The sequence below is a fragment of the Calonectris borealis genome, chromosome 28 (assembly GCF_964195595.1).
Source record: "Calonectris borealis chromosome 28, bCalBor7.hap1.2, whole genome shotgun sequence".
Classification (NCBI taxonomy): domain Eukaryota; kingdom Metazoa; phylum Chordata; class Aves; order Procellariiformes; family Procellariidae; genus Calonectris; species Calonectris borealis.
Genome location: NC_134339.1, coordinates 2406360 through 2423061, shown reverse-complemented (window position 1 = coordinate 2423061; position 16702 = coordinate 2406360). Strand labels below are relative to the sequence as shown.

The 16702-nt window shown below is 45.8% G+C and overlaps 1 protein-coding gene across 1 annotated transcript in view; it reads left to right on the top strand.

Annotated features, from left to right (window-relative positions):
- Positions 1–1898: 1898 nt before the first annotated feature.
- FBN3 (fibrillin 3) overlaps positions 1899–16702 on the top strand; it is a 110829-nt gene continuing 96025 nt past the window's right edge. Inside the window, exon 1 of the mRNA XM_075175372.1 lies at positions 1899–2068. Coding sequence (XP_075031473.1) covers positions 1899–2068 — 170 coding nt within the window. The remainder of the gene's footprint in view (positions 2069–16702) is intronic.

Below are 16702 nucleotides of genomic sequence, written 5' to 3'. Positions count from 1 at the left end.
GGGTGGAGAGGGGAGACCCGTGAGGCTTCCCCCCTGAAGGAACAAACTTTTGGGGTCTCGAGGTGAGAGATGCTTTCTGACCCTCCGCCGGCCAGGAGGAGGGAGGAAGGGCTCCCCAGCCCCATTTTCACAGGCAGGGCTGGGAGATTTGGGGAATGGTGGGGGGAGCGATGGGGTTGGGGGGGAGGAAGAAGAGGGAGCAGGAGAAGGGGGTACCGTCTGTGGAGCACGTTCCTCTGTGATGGGTTTTACAGAGCCTTTTCACCGGGATTTTTCATCGCTTCCCTGGTCTCTCACCCTGAGCCCGGCCTCGCAGCCCTGCCTGCTCCTGGCAGCTCCCGTTAGCACCCTCAGGCCGAGGCCGTCTGCCGCCGGTGGCGAGGCACCGTGACTCCCCGGGGGGTCCGTGTTGTGCCGCGGTTCGTACTCCTTGCCCGGGGCTGTTTTCCTTTGCCCCCCCGATGCCTGGAGCCTCTCAGACTCAGGTCGGCTGTAAGGACTCAAATAAAGCTGCTCCAGAGATTGCTGCGGGCTCCTTCTCCCCTCAGCGCCCCGTGGCTTCCCTCTGGGCTCTGTCCCTCGGCTCTGCTCGTGCTGGGGCCCGCAGGTCCGCTCCGCCATGTCACCTACCCCCGGGGGGAAGCGGGGCTTGTGCCTTTTTTTTCCCAGGAAGGGGCCTTGTTCATCAGGACGCGCTTGCTCAGGGCAGAAAGTCTCTGGGAGCTGAGGACCTGCCCTGGTGTGATTCAGGGCCAAACCCTGGACCTGGCCCCTGCCTGGGTATGACCATCTCACAGGCTCGGTTGCCAGCCCCGGCCCCGCAGAGCTGGCCATGCTGTGCTTGCCCCAAGGTGTGTCCACAACCAGAGGTGTGAGGGGTCTCCTTGCTGCCTCCATTGGCCCACTCCCTCCCCTTCCGTAGAGGCTTTGGACCCCATATCATCCCCCTCCCCATGGCCTCTCGTGCTCAGCTGCCTGTCCCAGCTCAGGGGAGAGCTTCTGCATCCCTCCAGCTTGCCCAGCCCTCCACCTTCTCCTCTCTCCCTTGGAAACCAGGCTTAGCTTCACGCACCACGGCTTCCTGCTCTAGCCCTAGCTCACAGTCTTCCATCTCACTCCAGCCCATGGTGACTCTTTTGCCTGCCTCAGCACTGGTGTACATGTCCCTCTGATGGGTTTGCCCGCAGACTACTCCCCTCAGCCAGGTAGAATTGCCAGGTGGAATTACCAGGTATCTGTCTGGGAGGTTGTTTTCCAGCAATTGATCTCCATGCCATGGCCTGTCCGGAGTACGATGCAGTAAAACAGAGCTGTGGGACCTGGGAAGATGGTCCATAAATAGGATCTGCTCTTTCTTGAAGTTCTGGTCTCCTCTTGCTTCATAGCCCCGCATCTCCTGTTGCTCCTCTGAACCAAGGTGCTATGCCGAGGTCAGTATCATAACCCACCACCACGGGCAGGCCCAGGGCAGATGTGCTTTTGTCACTCTTCGTTTCTCCATCAGAAGGGCAGAACCCATGACTCTTGGAGATCTTCTCTTGGTTTCCAGCTCTTGGGAAAGAAAAGGTCTGGCAATGCTGTGGTAGGGAATGACAGTGCAACCATGTTGGCTGCATGTAGAAGGAGCCAAACTCAGTATGACTGCATGACCTCACTGTATTAAATCCAGGGAGGGGCCGCCTGGGATGATCAATCATTTTAAAAATGTGAAAGCCCTTAAGAACACTTGTGTCTCTCTTTCTCTTTCCTCTGTCTTTGCTTCTAGAAAGGGAACGGCAGGACGGCACCTTGGCACTTAAGGGCTGCTGCCAAAAACCATCCTCCACCAAGGCAGCAGGGACCCTCCAGCTGGAAGAAGCTTTCGGGGCAGCCGGGGGAATTGAGGAATCCGTGCCATCATGGGGGTATTATGGCTGGCCAGGTTCATGCTGGGATGTACAGCAGTTATGTACGTGGAACAAGCCCAGGGTCAGTATGAAGGGGACTTGCAGACAGACAGATTTGCAGGCTACGAGGAAAGACAGCCAGCAAACAGAGTGAGAAGAAGAGGCCAAGACACTTTACGAGGGTACGTTTAATGTCCTTTTCTATTTTACAAAGCAGAACTTGGTTTATTGTCATAGCACATAGAGACATGCTTACACAATTGCCTTTTCTGTCCTTTCCTTGAGCTCAGGAAGGAGTCTGCTCTGCAGACCTACGGTAGGAGGAAAGCCCATGCTGCAGGGGACGACCAAGCAGAGAGCTGCGCTGAGCTCTGCTGCTATGTTCAGTGGATCGCAGCACCTTAGGGCTCACCTGCCAGGACTGTGAAGAGCCATCCACACCCTGCCCGTTTGTGGGAGGGATGCTGGGCATTTACCTGGAGGGATGGCTGTGGCTGGGCTTTCCACCATCGCTAGTGGGGATGCTGTCAACTCAGGTTTTGACCCTAGAGTCGCCTTCGGCTCTCTGCTACCTGTCAATGTTCTGGGTTGTGTTGGGAGGTTATTGCCTCTGATGGCTGCTTTTACATGATGATTGTTGCTAACGGGAAGGTGTCACACTAAGTCCTTTGTTGTGCAGCAGAGTTGTGCTTGTGGTTTCATCTGTAGACAAATCAGTGCGAGAGCTGGACCTGTGAGTGTTTTCCACCTGAGGAGGGAGACAGGGCTCAGCTAGAAAACCCTGAAGCTTGTGCTGGAGCTCAGCTGTATTTGCATGCTCTCAAGATGGTTCCTGGCCCCAGCATTGATTCTGGGTTATTTTAAGTCTGCCTGGCTGAAGTTCTTGGAAAGTGTTCCTGTGTCAGTGGGCAGAATCAGAGCAGAACGTGATACACGCGCGAAGCCTGGGCTGTGCCAGAGTCCTCCGGCACTTGCTGGGGAATGCTTCTTGAATGGGATGGAGTGCCGTGCTTTCAGCCCAGACAGTCAAATGTGCTGTGTTTGGGCTGGAGCTGGAACACAGAGCTTGGCCGTCGAGCTGCCAGGGGCAGGGCCGTGGGGCTGGCGGCATCTGCTCTTGGAATTCAAACGTGCATGGCTGCTCCCTCCTGCTACGGCGGATTTGGAAAAGATGGACAGCAACTGTCCTGGGCGTTTGGTCTTCTCAAAACCAGCTACCAAAAGCAGCCATTAGCTCACTCACAGGGTAGGGACACCCTGTGTCTCCCCCAATGTGACCCATAAGTACTTTTGCCATGCTCCTCCTTGAGTCCATGGACAGTCCGTCATCCCTCAGATAAAACATCCCAAATCTTTATGACTAATGGGGATGAAGGCCCTTTCTTGGAAAGGATGGGATGACAGTCTACCAGATCCAGAGACTCTTGTTCAGCCTGGCTGTCCAGGACTATATGTGATCGATTACTGTGCTCATAACTGGGGATAGAAAGGATTGGAAGGAGTTGACATGTGCGTGGATAATCCTGTCTCACGCAGCCCTGTGAAGAGAAAGGAAGGGCAGAGGGAGGAAACGACAAGTGTTTCCATTCCCCCCGGGACCTGAGAGCAAGTCACTGGTGTCCAGTGGTCTTACGGCACTCTGATTTAGGTGACCAGATCCTGTTTTCAAAAATGATTTACAGCTTAAATCCTTTTGACTTTTGGTGAGTCTGAAGGGTCCGAATCCCAAGTGCATTTTAAAAATGAAGCCCAGATTCCCAAGTTAGAAATTATTTCTGAAAACCCTTCTCTACTTTAAAGCCTCAGACATGGATCAACATTTAAGTAAAGTAATACCAAATTGTATTAAGTAAAGTAATACCAAATTATCGGTTCTGTAAGTTCCCAAAGGGCCCACAGTAAGTTTGAGGCAGGATCAGAATCAGGCCTGGAGTGTCTGGCTCCCAGTCCCCTGCGGGGAGCTGAGGCCCACACTGCTACCTCCTTCATTTTCTCTTCTGCTTTCCTCATGCCCTCTGAAGCAATTGCTGTAGGAAAAGAAGAAACCCCACTGGGATAAGTGCAAGGTCTGTTTAAGGAAGTCTGCAACTATAATTTAAGACAACTGAAGAGGCATTGTTTCTTGGCCCTTGGGAGAACAGTCTTGTTTCAAGGGAGGGAATCATGGTGGGCAACACAGGGGAAGCTGGCAAAATGCAGAGTGGCTGGAGCTTCTGCCCCAGGCGCTTCCCATGCTCTGTGTCAAGTGACCCTGACAGTCTCCTAGGTTTTGTGTCCAAACCTCTCCTTCAGGATTTCCAGCCCTTCAGCAATCTCTCTCTTTAAAATCTCTATTTTACAAACAGATAAAAACCACTTGAGATGAGAAATCTATTGAAGAGTGATGTTTTAAATAATGTTCTACTGGGCTTAGAAAGCAGCTACAGATGTCACCAGCTGCAATGCTGTAGATGGGTCTGGCAGCCAGTGAAAGCCATCTCCTGCAGAGCCACAGACCCAGTGATCTTTGTTGTAGAGTCTCCAAACAGCGCTAGTCCCTCATTCTTTCTGCTCTGCCTTGAAACAATTCTGGAGCGTTGCAGTTGTGGATCAACATCTTCCCTGACCTGGGTTTTGCTGCCCTAAGGTATCAGGATTCTTTGCTGCTGTGAAATTTAACCGAGTTTTATATGCTTCTTTGGGAAAATCAGATAAGTCATAATTTAAGGTTTGGTTTACACACAGACTAGCACTGCAGTAGCAAAAGAAATGAATGAACAGTGAGTTTTCTTGGTGCAACTTTAAATATAGAGGAAGATAGGGTTGTCTTTTTAAATTTGGTGTTATTTTACAATGTGGGCCTGCAGGTGGCTTATCTTGACTATTGCAATTTGTGGAATCATCTATTCTATAATGCCACACCTCTAAACACACATCTGAACCTCCAAACACATTTATCTGTGGTGTCTATTTTAATGGTTTATGACACCATTTCAATTATTTGCTTTGGCATTTGCTTTCAAAGACCCACAACTGCCTTTTTCAGAGAGATACGCTAATTTCAATTCAACTTTCATCTGAAATATCTTTGGTTCTGAGACTTTCTTTGGTTCTGAGGCTTGCATGAAAGGAATTTAAATAGAACTGGAATTAAAATACAGCAAAGCTTAGCTGCATCACATGGGCCTGAACTGGCAGCTTCCAGAGTGAACCCTGGGCCAGCACCCCCAGCCACCGTCCTGAACACACTGATTTCTGTGAGAACGTTCAAAAGTTTGTATATCGTTCTGAATGGAAGGAAACGGACAAACAGATTTTGAGGATTCGCTACTTAGATCTCGTGATGATGCGGTGCAGAGTCCTAACTCCTGCTTCCTCTTCTCCTTTGTGGAAGCCTTCTGCTCAGGGCTTCTGGACTGTCTGTAGCCCTGTCTTATTTGTTCCTTGAAATAATTTGTTTTCCCAACACAAGTTGTAAGTGTTTTCCTTTCATACACTATGCTTGAGACCTTCTATCCTGCCAGATCTCAAAGCCTTTTACAACATTAACATGCCACTTGCAGATCATTTTGTCCATGGCAGAAATACTTTTGCTCCCAAAGTGGAATAGGACAGACAGACAGATACATTAAAGGACTTAAAGGACAGCCACCTATCTTGACAAGCTAGACCTGGTTTTTGCTCTACTATTTATTCTTGTCTGTGCCTTCTTTCATCTTGGGTGGGTGGAACCACAGATTCCCTCCATCTCTAAATTGTGTTATATCACAATTTGGACAAGAAAATAGCATCACACTGGAACTGCACAGAGAAGTGTGGCCCAGATATCTTTATAGGGAAATTTTTACCACCTCTGGAAGAATCAAATATCCAAACATATTTGGTGCTCCTTCCTTCATTTTCTCTTAAATATCTTCTATTCCTGCACATAGCACAAATAACTTCCTGTGGGTTTCCCAGGGAAGTCTTGAGGAAGCCCAAGTAGCACAAGATATCTGCTCTTTTGGTGGCAAATTACTTTGTGTGAAGTCTCGGTCAATTGGTACTAATAGAGATACAGAGAATCACTTAATGTCATAGAGCTCGTAGTGAGAAACTGCTCTCTAGTAACGTGACCAACACAAGCTCTCCTTGCTGATGTCTGGAGTGAACTGGCTGTGCAAGAGGACAGTTGTAGATGTCTTGTTGGTAAAAGAGGCTTCAGCAATGCAGGAGGAAAGATTGTATATGTTTCTGCTGGAAACATATTTATTTGGAGCTCTGTTTCCATACCAGTCTCCTTTAATAAAGGGAAAAGTATGAAATAAATGCAAAGCATGAAATAAATGCAAAATAAACAAGCCTGTTATTCACCAATGCTTTTACCAATAACAATTAATAAAGTAATGTGGAGCAATAAATGGCAGCCAAAGCCATGATTTAATCTGTCCTTAAACTCATTAAAGTAGAGACAATTTAAAATGACCGTCTCCTGAAAGGAACAGCACTGACAAATCCATTTACGAGGCAGGATTTGAATGGGATTATTAGTTTAATGAACTATTGAACAGTTTCCAAGAGCAAGAATGTGTTTAACAAAGGGGAAAGAAAAGATGATTAGTCTGCAGCCAGCTGAGCTGTTTGCTGGCAGTATGATTTCCTGTAAGTTCATGGCTGCCTGTTTTTTCAAGTAAGAATAAAGGCTCAGCTATAGCCTGACTTTAAATACAACTAATTATGTCAAGCCCATTAATTATGAAATGGCCACTGCAATTGAGAAGATGGATGAAGAGGGGATGTTTGGGGAGGCATTTGTCATACCTCTTCCATTGCTCTGACTTATACAAAAAGACAGAGAGGTGTCTAAATTAATTATGGGGAATATGAGGAGTTTCCAAGCTGCTTTCCCATAGATTTTTGACACCTTCTTAGTTTCCAGCTTGACACTGGGGAATGGAAAGGCACATTGCAACTGCAAAACACCAGCAGAGGAGGAGTTGCTGGGATGAAGTCTCCATCCACCACCCTAAGCTTGGAAACTCAGGTGCAGTGGAGAGGGAAAGCCACGGGCTCTGATTCTGGGCCACACGGCACCAATTTAAACTGGAGCTGACACTGGGATGGTGTTTAATGTCAAGGGGAGATTGGACAGAGCAGAGATGAGCTTCACCATTTTCGCAGTTCACTCTGAGGTGTCCACAGCGAGCAGATGATTTCCATCAGCATTTTAATCCGACTCCATCCGTGATATGGCAGTTCCACAAGCATCTTAGTACATTAGGAATTACAAAAGGGTTTTTTGGACCAGCAGCAATTGTAATTTTCTTCACTCTTGCTTTAGGTTTATGGGAAACATGTGCCTTTAAACAGAGCTGATGCCCAGAACACAACCAGCACTGTCAGATGTTTCATGATTCAGGCTCCGATTCTGCCTCTGCCAAGTTCCAGCATAACGTTTTAGTTGACTTCGTTGAAAGGAATAAGCCCTAAGTGGGAGTCAGCAAATCTTTTCTGCAGTGTTACCATCTCTGCTGCTACTGTAAATCTAGCGAGAGGTATTGATTTCCTCAAAGTCCCAGAGTTCTTTAAATGCAGAAGCTCAGCTTTATTCCTTATAAAAAATTGATTTCTTGGCCTCGAAGTTGTAGAAAACTCCCTTGAAAATGAAATCCTGTTTAGAGTAAGAATCAAGGTGCTACTAAGAGGCAGTGGAAGCTAAAATGTCCCATTTCTTAACTTAATCCTGTAGTTTAGACAACCAGACTCCTTCCTACTGATTGTGTGGGTTGTTTGTGAAAAAGACCCTGTAACTATGGTGATTTCAATACTTAAAAAAGCAAATCTGTGGGGTATGTCACTAACTACACCAACTGAAACTACATGCACGCATAGCCAAAGAGCAACAACAGGACTCCAGTGCTTATTCAAAATTGCTGTCTGAAATGGACTGTGCTGCTTGTGGTTGCCTTACATGTCATTGCAGTTGGACTAGATGATCGTTGTAGGTCCCTTCCAACTGAAATATTTTATTCTCTTCTACTCTATTCTATTCTGTTCTAAATACCGGTTTCCTTACAAGACAGTGAAATGCATGTTCATGGATGCATAGAGGACTCTCCATCTTCAAGGATGTAGCTTTGAGACATCTCCGCTTAGAAATGATGAGGAAGAACATGGCAGGGAAGAGCACGGTCAAACTCTAGCAAAGCTTTCTTGCCTTCTCCCACCACATTTTTGCCCTGGGCAGGATGTGGGTCTCCGTGCTCCAAGGTTTGCTAAAGCCGAGTTTAGAGTAAGCATATATCACTTCAGTAAAGGTGCAACTGGAGCTTCTGTCACTGTGAACCAGTCACCTCTTGAGCACATCTCAGCTGCTTCCAGGTCTACATACTCCACACATGTAAACCTTAATATTTATTCATAAAGTCAGAGATGAAATACTGCAAACAACAGAAGGAACAAAATTAAGGCAGTAGCTGGAAACTTCTGACTTAAGACTCTTGTTCCTAAATTTTCCTTGTGTCTTGATTTATATTGTGAAATGGTTGATCTTGGACTTCTGGCCTAGGCTGGTTTCTCTTGTTATTGGCAGGAAACATGAAGGCAAGTATTGGCATGGCAAAAGATTATCTGGCGTAGAAGTTAATAGGTTACATGGGTTTTGTCTGGAAGTTTTAAGAACTGGATTTGAAGTTTTGATTTATTTCAGAATTTAAGGGAAAAAAAAGATGAAAAAGTTGGTAATGCTGCTTTCCAGATGAAAGTGTTAAGCAGTTCCTGGAAATGAGTTGCATTTTTAGTCTTTTTCAAAGGAAAGTCTTCTCTATGGTTCCTTGCTGATATAGAGAATTTAAACTTAAATATGCACGAATAAGGGAAGATTTTCCTTGCCATCATACATACAAAATGTGTGAAGATCTGACAAAAGGGGAAAAAATAGTAGTATTGACAAAGAAAAGGTGTATAACAAAAGATTTTATAGACCCCCTTTGCTAAAAAAAAAAAAGAAATATTGTAAACATTATTGGGCTTAAACTTGGCATTAACCTAAGTAGATGGAATCCAAAACCTATACAGTCTTTGTAAGACTTTCCTTGTGTTTTGCTTCATTCCTTTTATGAAACTGAATAATAATCATGCATATTTTAAAAATTATTTCCATCTCTCTCTTTTTTTTTTTTTTCTCATGAATTTCAACTAAAATTCAGGTGTCTACCCTGCAGTCAGCTTTGCATGGCTCGGGTCACCTAAACTTGGGCAGTACTTTGTTGTAAGCATAGAGTAGGGAGGTGATCGTGCCCCTGTACTGGGCACTGGTGAGGCCGCACCCCGAATCCTGTGTTCAGTTTTGGGCCCCTCACTACAAGAAGGACATGGAGGTGCTGGAGCGTGTCCAGAGGAGGGCAACGAAGCTGGTGAAGGGCCTGGAGCACAAGTCTGATGAGGAGCGGCTGAGGGAACTGGGGGTGTTCAGCCTGGAGAAGAGGAGGCTGAGGGGAGACATCATCGCTCTACAACTCCCTGAAAGGAGGTTGTAGTGAGGTGGGGGTTGGTCTCTTCTCCCAAGTAACAGCGATAGGACGAGAGGAAATGGCCTCAAGTTGCGCCAAGGGAGGTTTAGATTGGATATTAGGAAAAATTTCTTTACTGAAAGAGTGGTCAGGCCTTGGAACAGGCTGCCCAGGGAAGTGGTGGAGTCCCCATCCCTGGAAGTATTTAAAAGATGTGTAGATGAGGCGCTTAGGGACATGGTTTGGTGGGCATGGTGGTGTTGGGTTGACAGTTGGACTTGACTATCTTAGAGGTCTTTTCCAACCTTAATGATTCTATGATTCTTTATAGATTTATCTTGGTGTGAGCTAGTCACCTTGGTGGCAGCCAGGCAACCTTCTCAGTTTGGCTTTCTCTCTATGTATGTGTGTCTGGAGTCCACGTGTGCAAGGGGTCCTGGGAGACCTCTGCCTGAGTGCAGGGAGGATTTTTGAGCCAGGGCTGCAGTTTCGGACTGGAGATCCAGAGGTCCCTGATGGGACTTCCCTTCATTGTAGTCTCTTTCTCCATCCCCTTACTGAGAGGAGAAGGAAAGAGGGCTGAGATACAGAGATCTGTAATCTTTCAAGACTGCATCTCTGTATTGGAGATGGCCTGTCCCCAAGGCACCCAAAGCTGCCCTCTGCTCTGAATTATAGGAAATTCAGCCCTGGGCACGGAGACAGGAGAAGTACCATCAAACATTAAAAAGGCCCATTTAATGCTGTTTCAATTTCAACCCAAAGACAATTTAATATGTATTAGAAGTAGAAATGTAATAACCATCTGGAAAAAATAAGTTAATTTCTCCTCATTTTCTAATAGTATAAAAATGAAAACAGTAAACACCTGAGTAACTTTCTTTGAAACTACATAATTGCTCAATTAAAAGGCATATATTTTGATATCATACATTTTCCTGGTTAATTAAAGAAAGTGCTAAATCAATTGTCAAAGCTATCTTTAGTTTCAGATCATCCATTCTCTAGGAAAAAAACCTAAAACATAAAAACAGAGATTAAAAGAACTACTTAAATTAAGGCTTCCTTTCTGTTAACTAAAATAACCAAGAAAAAGTAGTCTCTGTTCACTTAAATCAATCTTTCTTGTCTAGAGTCCCTCCTTGGTTCTGGGAGGAGGAGCAGTCAGTGATGCACTCTTCCACCTCTTCCCAGGCATCTCCATTTCCTTAAGGAGAGCCGCAATGGAGGATCAAGAGCTGAATTCAGGTGCTTGAAAGGCTCAGCTTTCTTTGAGCATCTTATGTCAAGGTCTTCTGAGCCCCAGCTACTCAGTCTGGGCTCAAGCAGAGCCAGGCCAGCAGAGATGAGAGAGGTGCTCAGTATTGCTACCAGGGTTTGCTCAGGAGGGAGCTGTGCACCAGTTCACACCACCTTTATCCCTGGGGATGGAGGTAGGATGCTCCAGGGGCCAGGGAAAGTGAAGGGTCTCCAGCAGGAATGTGAGACACCGTAAGTCTGGGGCTTTGGTGAGATCAGAGAAGAATGTTTCTGTTGCCACAGATGTATTACTGAGTTGAGAATTACAGGTGTTGCGGAGAGTCTTAGGAAAGCGACCCATAGCGCAGCTCAGCAAACAACTTCAGGATGTGCTGAATTCGGAATACTTTTGTGCTTGCAATATTACCCAGCAAAATAGCTGTTAGCAGTTTTAAGGTGTGTGATTTCTACTGGTGGTAGCAGAAAGTTAGCATCTCTGCACCTTTAAAACCGAATTCTTAGAACCCAAAATAATTGAAATCACTGGGACTTGAACTCCTTCCTAACAGCTAAACAGATGCTGGGCTCCTTTGCAGAACAAGAGGATGGTGTTTCAGCTGAGAGGAATTAAGCACCCCCTTTGCAGGACTGAGTCAATATCCTTCCATTAAACAGGGGGTTGCTGGGACAGGAACAGCTGGCTTCTCCAGTGGTATTGCTCTACTTTCTTATTTGCAAATTACTCATCAAACTGTATCCATTGCATGAACACATATAGGCCTGGGAAGTATGCAGCGAACATGGACTCGTAAAACTGATAAATCACTGAAATAAATACTTGCAGTACATTTGAGGGATCTGGTAAGTCAAGAACTAGGAGGACACAAATATGCTCCCCTTTAGGCCAGGGATCCGAAAGTCAGCATTGTTTCAAATCTGTTCTCACGCCATGACACAATCCCAAATCCCTCTGGGTGGGGAGATGCAAGAACCAAAAACCACTATCACATTTGGCAGTAATTATTGTCCCCCTGGTGATCTCCACTGAGGCCAAGGGTGACTGATGCCTGCAATGGTTTTCCCCAGTTATTGTGAGAGATGATCCCTGGGGCCCAGCAAAGAATCAGGCTAAGACCAAAACCAAAAGGAATCTTGAATTATAGGAAAAAATTCCAGCTCTGATGGAGAGGTAGGATCATCGTCACTGGAAAAGCCACATGCTTAAGTCATGTAAGACTAGAGAATGTAGTGGTGATATTGATACAAATTCATCTTATTTGACTCTTTGCACAGGCATGAATTTCATGATAAGAGAATAGGCTGCAGGGGGGCAAATAATCTAAAAAGAAATTTCCGTGTCTCATCCCTAAAATAGCTCTTCAGTGGATAGCAGACAGCCCTCCTTTTTGCAGTATCAAATCTGAAATCCTCACTAGCCTGGAATTAGCTAGATTGTCACTAGATTGTCACTGAGTTGGTGAATTTACAGCAAAGGGTAACTCTGAATGGTTTGGGGAAATCTAGAGCAGTATTTGGGCTGATGGCCATTCCTAAAGCTGAACAAGCAGAAGTGCATTGAGAATTGGCCAAATCTGTTGCTGGATGATTTGATTTCCCTATAAATATTTCTAAGCTGAAACTTGAAGACAGAAAAAACCTGAAAATAAGGGGCAGGGAAAGTAGCGACTATAAACATGCCAAGGGGTTTCCATTCATCCCATGTAAGTTGTCAGAATTGCTGTACTCAAAACTGGTTGTGTGTGCAGAGCAGAAGAGAGATTTTCATGTCTCTCAAGATACCCAGAGAATACAAAGAGAGAAGAATAGAATTAAAAATGAGATTGGGCAAGCTTAATAGAATCCTAAAATTAGGAGATGGTGCTCAAGCAGAAGAGGGGGAAATAGCTCCCCTAGACCTGCTGGCCATGCTTCTCCTAATCTAGCCCAGGATGTTTCTGCTGCTGTTGTGGATTTCTCCTGTGATGAATCTGTCCCACCTATTTTAGGACCAGTAGCACGGATGAAGTCTCTTATCTCTTGACCATTAGGTTTGTGGCTGGATAGTTAAGCTGTGTTGCTTCTCATCCTGAAATCACCAGGTGTTGATCCCCTGTGCTGGTGGGAAAGTTCCTGCTCACCCTTTCATAAAACACTGGGCTCCAGCCCTACTACTAGCCTGCACAGTCGTACTTTGGCAGGGCAGGAGGGTGGTTTTTACTAAGTGTTTTGTTTGAAACACTTAGAGAAAAAGGGATTTGTGCTTGGTCACTTGCCTGACTTACATCTGGGACCTGGTAAAAGTACAAGCCATACTTTTATTAACAAAGTCTTAGTTTACAAAAAACCGAAGCAGTATGAATTTCTGAGAGCGCCTACTCTGTAACCCTGACTTGCTCTCATCATCCTAAAGAGAGCAGAGACGGCCTGCAAGAGACGTAAAGTGTTGGCATCACTGCCCTTACAAGAGTCTCAAACTGGTCCAGAGAACCATTGCTCAGTGCAGCAGATCCTGGCCAGACCCTATTAGCTCAGACTCCTTTTCCCGTTGAACAGGGAATATCTTGGAAAGCATGCTCAGGAGACTGTCACAGCACTGAGGACCTGTTTTCACCTGGCAGGAAGAAGCTTTAGGTTGTATCAAGGAGGGAAATAAAGAATGACTGTAATAAATAAGGAAAAAGGTCCCCATGCTCAGGCAGCAGATACCCAGCCCAAACTTTTCCAGGCAGGCGCAAAGAAAACGATGAGCTGGGAGAAGCGTTTGCTGGGCCTCTGAGCATGCACCAAAGCAGACTAGTAGCAGGGTCACAGCTCAGGGAATCTCAGTCACTGGACAAACGTCTCCACTTGGTGAGAAGAGCAGGAAATTGGCCCAGAGTAATGAAGTATAGTGACTTCTTCCTGAATTAATATGTTGAATCCCCCTGGATGAGGCCAGCGAGAAGGAGAACATGTGAGCAGCCAGGAGCAATCCCTGTGCAGACCAAAGCATCTCTGAGAATTACCCCAGCCCTGGCAAGCCACCAATTTTCATTCACTTCTGTCTTCCTCTAATTTAAGGAATGGAAATACCACTTCTGAAGGCCAGTGACAACTGAGGTACACTGATTACTCATGACAGGGGAGACAAATCCTGGGCTGCTGTTCCTGCTGTCTGGAAAGCACACGCTACATGTAGCCAAGGGTTCATTAGCTGTGGGTCTTGCTGGATGGCAGGAGAAGTGCTCCTTGCAGGACACTGCAGTTATTACACAAATCAGTCCGTTAGTGACTGTGCAGAGCTTTCTGAAGAAGGTTTGGAGAGTTCTTTCTCCCATGGCTGGAGGAGTGGACAAAGACCTACGTGCATGTGCGTGTATTGAGGACGTAGCTTTGGGTGAGCAGGAAGCTCAGGATGGCTTGACTTACGTTTTGGCTAGCATCTGAGTCTGCAAAGCTCAGCCTGGACTTCACACGCTGTGCTGTCTGCCCTCTCCTACCTTTAACAATGAGTACAATTCTGCTGGGGTCACACTAGGCATCTGACAATAATTGGCAGGACCGAGTCTTTTTCGGCTGCTTGCTCAGCTAGTAGGCAACAATTCAGTGCTCTAGGCTGTCTTTCCCAGGCTGCTAACAGGAACAGGCTGCTGCAGCAACAGCCAGATGCTGCTTGTGTTTTGTCCCCACAGGCGGGCTGGCACCCCGAGCCTGTGGGCAGTCTTGTGGTATGGACTGTCTCCCAGTCCTTGCTCATGCCTGCAACTCCATTGTGGATGTGAGAGAAAGGCTCCTCTTGCTAACAGCCATGTATTTTCACATCACATGGCCACAGCTCTGCTCCGCTCCAGTGTTTTCTCTTGGCATCTCCCGATTCTCAGATGGAGCCACTGCCAGCGGGCAGCATTTGGTGCCATCAATTGAAATTCATGCTTACTTTGTCCCTGCTTATCTCTATAATCCTATTGTTTATTTAAAGTGGACAAAGAAGATGCTATGGCCAGCATTGCTTTTCCCTCTGTCCTTTCTTAGCATCACTTTCTTGGCCACTTCCATTAAAATAGTTCCCTTTAGCAGCTGAACTCTTTCAGCCTTTTGCTAGGCTGCACGGAAGGTGATAAGGGAAGATTGGCCTCATATTGGTAGGTCTATATTTTTGCATCAGCTGAACCATGGGGGTGGACCAGCAGTGCAGTCCTTTGCCAGAAAGCATGGCTAGAACGGACTGGCACAAACATGTCAGCTCTTATCTCCGTGGCTCTGACACCCAAAGGAAAACTCACGTGGGCATTAGCACCATCTCAGAGTACAACTGTCTCTCTCCAGGACTGCATCATGTCTGGATAAGACCCCCTTGCTACTGCTGGCTAGCAAGGAGGCAAAGCTGAGAGTGAGTAGGATTAAAAAAAACCTCTTGATTCTTAATTTAGGGCTGATTGTTATGAAGTTTCTTGATAGCTCTGAAATGTCTGTGGATTTTGATTATCAGTAATAATCAGAATGCTGTGGGCAAGTTTATTGAATTTCAATGATTTTTCCTCTAACCTTGACCTTCCCGTTCTTAGGAGCTCTTCACCACAAACTGTGGTTGCAGTTTTCTGTTTAACAACTAAATGACATGCCTTTTATCCGCACCTTCTTGCTGATGAGAACGTGGGTTTCCAGCTTGTATTTCCCAGGATCCAGATAACGGCTATTAATTTTAAAAAGCAGTTTTGTCACAACTTTGCTAAAGATGTAATTTTTTTTCTTACAAAACAGCGTTCTCCTTATTGAGTTATTGCTTTGGAATCTAATTTCATTCTCCCTCTAGGTCATTTCTGTGACACCATTAATTTCAACCCATTCAAAATGGATTCTCCCCATGTTTTGTTTTGAAACTCTGCTAATTTTTAGCATATGCTTATAAAGGTTCAGTTTTGGAGGAACAATTGTGATCTTGTTGTTTAGCCTACTGTTACCAGGGTGCCCAGGACCTCTCCCAGTATCCCTGTGCAGAGCTTGATTAAATCCTTGGCTGACTGTCTTTTAGAAAGAGGTGGTACTTGCCACCATAGTTAAAAAAACCCACTTCATTACCAATTTCATTCAGCTTCTCCTTTCTTCTGTCTTAGTCTATGGGATTGATGCCAGATATCTCTTCCTTCACTGATTTTGACAAAAAAAACCTCTTAGTTTGTTGCCTGATAAAATGGCTATATAATATTCTTTAATCTTCAACAAGGCTTGAAGTAGCCTGAGGCCAGGGTGTGAAGATCATTGGTGTACTACCTTGGTACTACCTTCCTTGCATAGCTGTTCACATCCATGTGTTGAGAAGGGGGGACCAGCAAACAGATTCAGGTGGAAGTCAAACTGCAATATTTGGTACCTGGCTATGAGTTGTCTGGGCTGTCTACACATTGCATGGAGAGTCCTATATCAAAAAAAGATCATCCATCCATCCTGCATGCTGGGAACCTGAGGGCTGAAACTTAGGCTTTACAGGACCTCCGTGTGCTCGGAGTGAACTTATCTTCCCAGTTAATGCCAACCACAGACATATGTCTACTTCTAACTGGAGATTTACACTTGAATATCAGTGGCAGTACCAGCTAGCTTTGTGTTTTATCCAACCTAACGCAATGAGGAACTGCAACCCAAGACGTTCCCCCATCTGCAGGGAACCTTAATCCATACCAACAGAAACAGCTCTGCGTTCAAGGTCTCCTTTCAACTTCTAAGCACAGGAGAAGCAACAGATGCCCAGGCTTTTGGAAAATGTAGGTGCTTTTGAAATCAAAATACAGATTTACTCTCCACCTCCAACCATAGCACCAAATTATTTTAGCAGAGCCCTTGACTCTATGTTTGCAGGGCTGGTGAAGGAGGCTCCGCATAACACTGGGCAAATGCAGCACATATAGAAAAACAATTGCCACAGCTTCTACACAGGTCATTGTGTGCTCTGGGAAAATTAGAACTGGGAAGCAGGGCAGCACAGAAGTCATTCAACATGGTCTGTGCTGCTCAGGGACCTTCTAGTCACCATGAAGAGTAGAAGCTAAGATTGCTTTTACATGGGAACATCATTGCTCAGTAGAAGGTTCCTTAGAGTTTGCTCTTGGTCCAGCTCAGTGTTTTTGTCAT